A 10,536-nucleotide genomic window follows, 5' to 3' on the forward strand; every position below is an offset into this window, starting at 1 on the left:
GAGCAGATACCAAATCAAAAAAGCAAGACAGAGTTGGGGGTGATATTCCTTTAAATCAAAGCTCAGATTCTAATGATTGAAGAGCATTCCCAAGTGCTTCCAAAATTCATGTCTAGAGCACACACCAATTCAGGTTCATCTGAGATGCATATTGGCATTCAGAATAATTATCTTGACTTTTTGCCTCAATACAGATTCAGTTCCTCAAGATCCAAGGTCACCCTGTCTTTTTTGTTACTCAGAACTCTATGGAATAAACCCCTTTCTCTCTCTCCTCCAGTGGTACTGATTTTAAAGTTTCTTTGCTATAAGAAACAGGATTGACTGTAGCATCTCTTCTTGATACTGAGCCCAAATGTATTCTTAGGGGAAAAGAACAGAATCTGGAAGACTTCCTGAAAAGCACTTGTAGGGAGACAGTATTTCCTTATCTGATAAGCTCAGTTCCACCTACCTCAAATACCAAGTTCCTGAATATGTCAAGGAGCCATGGCTTGGCAGAACTCTTCACTTCATTGGTGAAACCACCTTAGTTGGAAGACAAGTTTGGACTGACATAAGGAACATCAGAACTGAGTCCTCCATTCACATATTCTGACTGACTCTGGCTGACCTTGTGCTGGAGTTATGGGAGCCTCCCTGAGGTACCTGAAGAAGGGCTTGTTGGACCTCCCCATATTTCTTCAACACTTGGAATTATATTTGTAGACATATCTGGTACTCCTGTTCCTCATGATTGACTCCAATGCACATACACACCAAATATGGTCATCAGTTTTGAACAGAACAAGTTTGAAAATACTCAGTAGTCATTTTCTTTCTTGTATGCCAAACCTGAAATAAAAAAGGTACCAGTACGCCAAATAGAATGCTAAACCAATAGACCAAACAAGTGCTCAGCAGTAGGCTCAGTGCCCAACTGAGAATGGTATCTTAGTACTTACAGTTTAGTACCTAAAAGCTTTGGCTTTGAAGTGCTAAAACCAACACTGAAACAGAGCTATGGTTCTGGCCAAAAAGGAAAAACAGGTCCTGGAGTACCAAATACTGTACATGCCAAATAGGCCCTGTACTAGTGTGTGATGCCTAAAGAAATGGGCCAAGAGGTCTGCATAAACATACTATGTCAAAAAGAAAAATCCAAAGTACCCAAGGCAAAAGACCTCAGGAAGATCATAATTTAATAAATGTACAGGACCTAACTGGAAGACAGAGTTAGATCCAAGTAGGGCTGTCTAACATGTTTCATTGGTGTGCACAATAAGCACCGACTAAAAGCTAAGATTGGCTTAACAAAGGATTAAGACTCTCTGTCATGGAATTAAAACCATTAGCTTTCACCAAGATTGTGTTTGTTAAAGACTCGCTAACATCAGCTGAAGTGCAAAATGGTGCAAACTATTCTGCCTATCAAAACCGTGGAAGTAAAACTATGAATCATTTTTTCTCTGCTGAGCAAAAGAACGTTGTGTTGATTCCATTTCATTTTACACAATTAAACAGAAGAGACTCATTTTAAAGTTTGGACCAGCATGGGCTGTGACAAGTATTTTTTTTTTTTTTTAACTTCCACACATGGGTCATATGGGTTGTACCCAAATATTTACAGTACTACTGAAGTTTGGAGAAATCTCCAAAAAAGCCCTGATTAAGGGCAATTTGTAATTTTCATAAAAACAAAAATCAAACATCTTTGATTTGTATCAAATGTCTGCAGTGGGAAAACTCCTGTTTTCTGAAGAGATCCCAGCAGTAAATGAAGACATTAGAAGCTAGTAGTAAAGCCAAGATCTTTGCTCCTGAACTCTCTCCTGACAGCAAGCTGGTGTTCTCTTTTTCCCAAATAGCCACTTAAAAGGTAAGGAATTAAAAATCCTTAAGACGTGTTACAGACAAGCTTATAGACCATCCACTAGGAGAAACCTAATGAGCCAAGAGAACCATAGTTAATTTCTCCATTCTTGGCCACATATTTTAAAGACCAGAAAGGTGGGACCAAATCTGAAGAACTTCAACTGAAGAGAATTTGAACTACCTGGAAAAGATCATGTTGCCTTTGTCAGTCACAACCAGTGACACACACTGTTTTCCACAGCCTCAAAGGAAAGGGTTGGGGAAGGAGGAGAAAGGATCTGCAAAAAGAATTTTATATCCTTAAGAGAAAACAACTGTAATCTTCCAGACCGCACAACTGGAAAGGGATGCAATATGAAAAGGTGCCATTACTGAAGACCTATGATGAGCAGGCTGTGAAAAGGTAAGGCAGATGCCAACATCTGTAGAATACCTAGGAAAGCACTTCAGGTGCAAGCAGCTTGGAAGGTGGATGAAGCCAAGTAATTCCAGCACCAATAATAAGAAAGAGGCTCTAGGTCCAGCGACTACATAAAGGAGAAATGTTGAGTAAATGTACTGCTTCCAGTTGGTGGAAAAGGAATGACAACAATTATGTACAGTCTATGTTTTGAATTGACAGGAGCGATATACTACCTGTGACTAGGCACATGGCAAATACTGGTTTATGTAGTGAGTTTTGAAGAAACTGTTACAAAATGTCCCACATACTCAATTGCACAACAGTGTTAAGAAAACCTCTATAACCTGTCCGTAAGAACATATCTAATTCTTATTTCTGTCTCAACCCCTAACTTTCAGAGGAGTTCCTGTTGATTCTACTTTAGCTACAACTCTGCTCCTGAAAGAGATTCAACATGCCAAAACCACTGACTAGGTGAACTAAAAAGTAAAGATAACTACTCATTTATGTCTTCTAATACTAATTTCTATTTGTACTCATTCTGCACATTACTATTTGAAAATTAATTTTAGTACAGATTTTGAAATAAAGTTGAACTCCTACCTTACTGCTGAGAGCTTCTCTCCCTTCTTCCAATCCCAGAGTACAACAGTATGATTGTCATCTATACCAACAGAAGCCAAGCGTTTGCCATCAGCTGGAAAAGGAAATGTATCAGAATAGATAAAGTGCATTACTCCTCGATAAGAAACCAGATCATTATATTAATTTAAGGCATATCAAACATTGCATGTAGTGCTGAGAGATAACAGAATACAGAGACGCATAAAATAGAGCACAGTGTACTACATTTAGGCAGAAGTGATTTTGGGAGGGGGGTTGCTTTTTTTTTTTTTTTTTTTTTTTTAGATAATGGATAGATTATGGTTAGATGGATGGATTCAGTCCAGTGGACAGGACTGAAGCTAATAATTTCCAGGTTCTACTCATAACTTTGACATGGTCTCAGCGACCTATATTATCTGCCCATCCTGGACTTTTAAGATTTCTGGACAACAAATATTGATTTACCTTTTTTCAAAAATTTGGAAAGGGCAGATAAGCTTGAGCCAGATCATTGTCCCGGTGTCTGTCTACACTGGGAGTAAACCTCCACATTGAATCCTACACACCAGCAATCAGCCTCAAGGATATCCCTCCAATCCTAATTGAGTGATCTCCATGTTCTACAATATGCTGGTCATTACTCTACCAGTAATGGCCTAGATTGACAAAATCTTTAACGTGCATATGGCACCATGAATTTGTGGGTAGACGCTAGTTCTCTCCCTCTACTGAAGAAGGAATGTTTTGGAATGATTGCAAAATGCATTTACAAAAATACCCCTGGGATACTCTCAGGAAATATGAGATATTTCCAAATCTTGATAATTTTGGATAACATCTTGAGACAATCGTGACATATATAATCAGATCTAGCTCCAAGTAAGAAGAGACACTACTTCTCATATTCATGAGTGATATCTTCCCATCACATGCATCTAGTTTAAAGCTCCTGAGCTTTCTTCCTGGAAACAGGGTAAAGAGAACAACATTCTGAAAAGTATGAGACAAGGAAGATGAGAAATTCTCCGAGGATCAGAAATTCAAGCCCTACCAGAATGCATCGTCTCAGAATCATGCTCCCTCATACATATGGGATAGGACAGCCTGGTGAACCCAAGCACCATCCCTGAATGCAGCACAGAGTATGGAATCAACAACATGTCAGAAATTGACTTCTGAGGCGCAGAATGCGCAAAAGATGCAAGTGATAAGGGCTCCTTACCATGGCAAAATAAGAAAAGAAAGAGAAAACGATATTTCTTCCAAAGAACAGACATGATCCAAGTCTCTCAACTTATACTCTGCCATGGGTGGATCTCACCCAAAGTACAGACTGCAGAACCAAAGTTAAATGCATGTGACGTTTCTGACAGAAAAATATCCCTGCTCACAATGCCAGGAGGACTCCTGATTCTTGTGACTAAGAGTGGCTCAGAGAGAAAAGAAATGATCAGATGCCCACATTTTTTTTTTAAATCTTCTGTGGTAGTTACTCATATTGCCTGGAGACTCCCTTTGGAGACAGGGAGATATTGTAACAAATTGACTAATTTGATTTTCTACTCCACAGAGCCACATGCGGTGTACTCTGGAACACAGGCCTTGCTCAGAGTATCTGCCACTAGCAGGGACTTCCTAGGACAGTACCTGACATTCGCATCGTAGCACTGGAATCACAATAGCATGTGTTATAGTTGCTTTGGTGTACTCTAGAGATTTGTCTTCTTCATAATGTGTCCCAGTGGCTTGTAATCAGAATGTACATTCACCTTCTATCTTAAGGTGAATTGGTGAAATTGTTTCATTTCAAAGAGCACAGCTATGAGTTCCTTTTCTATTTACATAAACTTTTTTTCTGTATCAGTCAAGGCTCAACTAGCAAATGCTACAGGTTGCTGGTTCTGCATTAATATTGTTCCCAGGCTGCCTTCTGAGGCATCATATTGTAGTTGTAGTTGCTCTGCTGGGTTGTAATACTTCAAGATCAGTACCTCACTTACAAGTATCTTTATTTTTTCAAAAGCCTGCTCCTGGGCTTCTGCCCAGTCCCATGCTGTTTTCTTGTGTGTTAGCTGCCTTAGAAGTTCACAAGCCTCTGAGAAGTATGTACAGAACTGGAAAGATAGTTAGCCATGCCTATAAATCACTGAACTCCCTTCACATCTTTTGGTCTGGACATTTCCTTAATGGCTTTCAATTTCTCAGGTCATGTCCTTAATGGTTCTCAATTTCTCAGCTATCTATCGTCCTGCTGAGGTCAAAAGGGGACATCAGTTCATCTCAGCTTTGGCTTGTCTGGGTTCAACTTAATAGTCTGCTCCCTACACCTGTTTAGGAGCTGTCGCAGCTTAGCATCATGTTCGCTATCTCTGCCTTCTACAATAAGGATTTCATCTGCTACAATTCTGATTCCTGAAAGTCCCCTTAGTGCCCAGTTTGTGCTGGGATAGCTGAGGCAGGATTGATTTCCATGGGCATTTTTACTCGGTAGTATCTGCCAAAGGGTACTGCAAAGATTGTCAGATGGCTTGAAGGCTCATCTAGCTAGATATACCAGAACCCATTTCTCATTTTACAAACTGTGAACAGTTTTGCCTTCAACAGAGTTCAGGCAATGCGTCCTTGAGAGTGGGCAATGGATAATGGATCCTTTTCAATGTCCTGTTAAGAGGATTTGCATCTATACAAATCCTCAGTTTACCAGGTGGTTTTCTTACCACTACCAGGTAGCTTATCCAGTTGGTGCTTATTTCCACTGGTTTAATAAAGTCCCTTCTTCTTAGGTGGGTTTGCTCCTCTGAATGGCTCTACCAGGGCTATAGGTACTCTGCATTTTGTCAGTCATACAGGCTGTACTTAAACCTGTACTTGTATCTGTTATAAATTGAGCTTAGCCTCTAGGCAGAGCCGTCCCTAGCATATGGTGAATTGGGGCAACCACCCTGAGCCCCACGCTTTGGTGGGGCCCCACAGAGCCGGGCGGAGCAGCCACAAAATAGTTCTGTTTCCCTTGCCCAGGCACCTTTACTGGTAAACAGCATTTTTCTTGCAGTCTTTCGTGTCACTGTCTGCAGTACCCACACCGGGGGACTGCATTCTCAGTTTGCCTATCTTTGTTCAGTCCCCTACGTTGTTTTTAAACTGAAGGTATGTACATGTTTTGCATTTGCAATTATCTTGGTTCTTTCCTTAGATAATACAGCTCCCTGTGAAATTCAGAGGTATTTGTCCAGAGTCAGATCAGCCTCTTGCAACAATCTCTCAGCTTAGAATCAGATGTCCCACAAATAATTCCATCTCTAATAAGGGAGTCTGTGATCTTTCCAAAATTACATATGGATGTCAACGTTTTCAGCTCTGTAACACTTTTTCTAGATCCTGATTCCAGGTAAAAACAGCAGTACATTTCCACAATCTCATTTTTTCTGGGGTCACAGTATTCACCAAAAAGCTCTCAGTTCTCTGCCATTTATTCCAATGAGGTAATGGAAAAGTTTTACCTTCATTTTCTCATACCAGTCTACCATTATCAGCTGTGTGTACAAAGTCAGTTCTTCCTTCCACTGCTTTCATGCTGCTGCCAGGTTCTTTGACTGGAAATCCAAATGTGCAAATGGTCTGAGTCTCTCCATGATACCTTCTCTCTTTGCTGTGTAGGTGATACTTTAAATCACACACTCTTTGCTAGTGTTCTTGCCCACTGCCACTATGTTTCATGCACCAGCACTCTGTGCAATAATAAAGGGACTCCATTTGGACTGCAAGAACTTGAAGTGCTGTGTGCTCAGTGGTGCTGCTTGCCTTGCAGTGAGGTGCATTGGATGCTCCAAGCTACTGTGAAATTCCCCCAGCACATGGAGCTTCTTGGTGTCACCTTCCAAATCATCCACTTATAACACTTGTTCCAACTTACAGGTTATTACACCCACTCACATTTAAATTGAGAATCATTATACAGTAAAAGCTATGTTAACCAGAATTTTACAAACTGGAATACTCTAGCCAGAATTTCCAATATCTCCCAATACAAATCCTCACTTCAGCAACCAGAAACTTTGCTGACTCTATCCAGCATGCGTATCAAGTAATGTTGTTTACATTAGTTAGTGATGCTGCTCATAAAGAAGCTGCCAGGAGCCCTTCTAGAGGAGCTACTGGGCAGGAGGACAGGAAAGGGATCTGTGTGGGGCAGGAGAGCTTGCTGCTGTGGGCTGGGGCAGGGCAGCACTGGGCTCCTCCCGGCAAGGGTGGCCACATTGCATTCCTGTCTCCCTTGATAGGTATAACTCTCAGTTAACTGGAATTTTAAGATAACTGGCACCCCTCTTGCCCCACACATACCGGATAAAAAAGCTTTTACTGTATTTTCAAAACAGAATAAAATAATTAAAAATATAGATATTACCTGAAAAATCAACAGCACAAACACCATATTGGTGATAGCCCTTTAATACTGACAGTGGTTTGATTGTCTCTGTATCCCAGACATGTATTGCAGAATCCCGACCAACCTAAAAACGAAAAGGATATAGGAAGTTGTTTGGGACTTACATTTGGTCATCATATTTTGCATGTTTTCTCAAAAGCACAATTTTATCTTACAATTGCAAATACATAAATGATGTATTTAAAACAATTTAAACTGATGATTCATCTTTCCCTCACTCCTTGTCTATAAGTATATCAAATAATACTGTAGTCCTACTAGAGACATGAAAATTCTTCCATCTGCCTCATACCCTACTTTCCTAGATTTGGCCCTTTCTTCTTTCTAAGGAAGAATGTGAATAGATTAAACACAATAAGGAATCTTAATGACAAAATTCTATTTGAAAATAGACTCCACAGATGACATGAGGAAAGCACTGCTTATTGTCTCAGCTATTTTTGTATCAATTGTTCTATTTTTAAAAAAGGATGTCTTTATTACTAGCTTGTAAGTACACTAGGACCAAGATGACTTCTTTCCTTTTCATGCATCATTACTAGTAATAAAAGCTCTGGAGTTTAAATCATAACCAAAGTACCTGTGTAATTCTATATTCTTCAGTATTTCATCACCAAAGCAGTTCACACAAACTTAGCTAAAAAAAGGTTCTTATGGCAGAAGGGAATAGAAATTCCAACTTATTAACTTACAGCTATATGGGGTGGCCTGAAGCTTAAATGTGAATAAAAAGAAAATGGAAACAGATGTAACATGTGAAATCTTTCAAACATCTTTGAAATGTTTCAAAGAGCCAGCCATATAGATGTGCATGCCCTTTGTATGTGATAAAAGATGTGATATATTTTATTAGATCAACTGAGTAGTTGAAAAAAAGTTCTTTGCAAGCTTTTGGGAACAATCACCCTTCTTCAGGCATAGAAAATCACTGCTATTCTGAGACTCTAAAGAAGCTAAAAGTGTGACAGGGTGTCAGTGAGAATGTAAATAGGTGGAAATTAGAAAAACAAAAGGTAGAACAGGGAAGGAAGTGGGGAGGGAACAAAGGTGAGTATGGGAAACTCTACAGTAGTAACTCAAGGTTGAAAAGAGGTTGACTGTGAAAAAGTAAATAGCTAGAAATTAGGAAGACACAGGGGAGAAAAGGAGAAGGGGAGGAGAGGAATGGGGAAGGGAGAAGAAAAGTGTAACAGGCCAGGTCTGTCAGGTATCTGGTGAATCAGATGTCAGGCAGGTTGTAATGTGAAATAAATCCAATATGTATATTGAAGCTGACTAACTTCCTTGCCATTGGGTCCCTGAACCCTGATTGCTTCGGCTCCCCCACCCCACACACCAAGTGCTTGGGAGCAGCAGCACAAGCACTACTCAGACTTCAGGGGTCCAGTCACTCCCAACACAGTGCATTCCCAGGCCCTCTCCCCCTGCTCTCAGAACTCAGGGCTCTTTCAGGACCCTGCCACAGCTGCTCTCCCTGGAAGATCCCTGTGCCCCTACCACCAACCTAGGATTCTGGCTCTCCAGCCCCAATTCTTTTTGCTTCTGAAGTCAATACATGAATTACATAAAACTTTAATCTTTAAGTGAGCCAGTCTGTTTAAATTAACTTTTGATATACTTTTTATCCAGAACAGGAATACTGCCATTGTAAGTGTGAAATTATAGCTTTTTAATTACAAAGGATTTGGTGAGCTGTCCAACTAAGAATGTTTGTCTTCAGTTGTATCAGCAGGCTTCTTAGGCTTGGACTTAATTAAAAATCAAAATCTTCTTCCCAAATTAAACCCTAGATTTTTGTTGTGAAAACAATGCCTAAGAAAGCAGAAGTTTAAAATAATGGACTTGAATGGGCACTAAATGTGTATGTTGCTTAGAGATTGATGAAATGTCACTTAAACAGAACTGAGGTTTTGAGAAATACGGACATAAGATAAATCAAAAACTTAACCAGGCGCAGGCTAAACTGAAGGGCCAGAACACAAGATAAATGTTTCTGATAGCTTCCTTTAACAACCTAAAAATATTATTTTCATAGAGCTTTTACCATTTTTCAGTGGTGAAGTAATAAAACGTGGTTTAAAAGTAAAATAAAAAACAATTTTGTACTTATTTTAATTCATCATTTATTATCATAAAAAACACTTAAAACTTCATAAGTAACTGAACAAAACATATGGGAAAAGATGGATGTTATCAGTTCTTAAACCTTACCCTGTCTCCAACACAATTCAAACCTTCTGTGACACATTTGTACATTATGAGATCCTAAATATTCTTTTATACATTTGCTAAAATAGCTTCACATGTCTAATGCACTAAACATGCATTTTACCTGGCCTGTTGCCACATAGTCCTTTAAGGGATGAATAGAAAGGCAGAGGATGTCATCATCATGACCCAGATAAAAGCGCTGTGTGTTCTGCTGTCGATTGTATACTACACCAACTGCTGCAACATGGTATACAATTTCACCAGTCTGAGTATAAAATAGATTACTCCGACAGTCGTAACCTCTGTAACTAATACAAAAAAAATCTAGTTTTTATCTCAGTATTGCAAATAGAGATGCTAAGCATTAATTATAGAAAAAACATGTCACGTGAATTCAATTCTTAAGTTTGGTAAGTAATTCATTAGGTTTTACCTATTACTACTTTGATCCCTTAAAATTATCAGTTTCTTTATTGCCAAAAGATGCTACTTACAAAATGTAATTAATGTACAGATATCATTACATCTACCACTCACTTGCAAGAGACTTATTTAGGAGTACTCTTTTACAACAAATATTTTTTTTTCCAAATGAAACTTCAGGGGGAATTTAGGCATACAATTACACAGGCTACAGTTTTGCTAGAATGCTAGGCTGAATAACGTACTCCAAAAACAACCAGAATCCTTGCCACTGGGATTTTTCAGGGGAGGAAATGTTTCTGCCAAAATAAGCAGATTCTATAAAATTACATGTTTCTGCAGCAAAATTTTGATTTTACAATTTTTTTAATTTGCCATCGGGAAAAGAAAAAGAATTTTTGTGTTAGGTTGGTTTGATAGGAACCCAAGCACTTCAGTTTGCTGAACTGAACTTAAGCTTCTTTTTTCATGTCAGTTCAATAATAATTACATTTGCTTATGCAGTGGTTTCATAGATTTCATAGACATTAGGGCTGGAAGGGACCTCGGGAGATCATCGAGTCCAGCCCCCTGCCCAAAGGGCAGGAAGTCA

General features: G+C 39.2%; 1 protein-coding gene across 1 annotated transcript in view; it reads right to left on the reverse strand.

Moving 5' to 3' along the window:
* EML5 (echinoderm microtubule associated protein like 5) overlaps positions 1-10,536 on the reverse strand; it is a 222,112-nt gene that overhangs the window by 102,710 nt on the left and 108,866 nt on the right. Inside the window, exons 14-16 of the mRNA XM_019552385.1 lie at positions 9,643-9,829; positions 7,269-7,374; positions 2,861-2,954 (exon numbers count right to left, since the gene is read on the reverse strand). Coding sequence (XP_019407930.1) covers positions 2,861-2,954; positions 7,269-7,374; positions 9,643-9,829 — 387 coding nt within the window. The remainder of the gene's footprint in view (positions 1-2,860; positions 2,955-7,268; positions 7,375-9,642; positions 9,830-10,536) is intronic.

This window comes from Crocodylus porosus, unplaced genomic scaffold, assembly GCF_001723895.1.
Source record: "Crocodylus porosus isolate Cpor-Errol unplaced genomic scaffold, CroPor_comp1, whole genome shotgun sequence".
Lineage (NCBI taxonomy): Eukaryota > Metazoa > Chordata > Crocodylia > Crocodylidae > Crocodylus > Crocodylus porosus.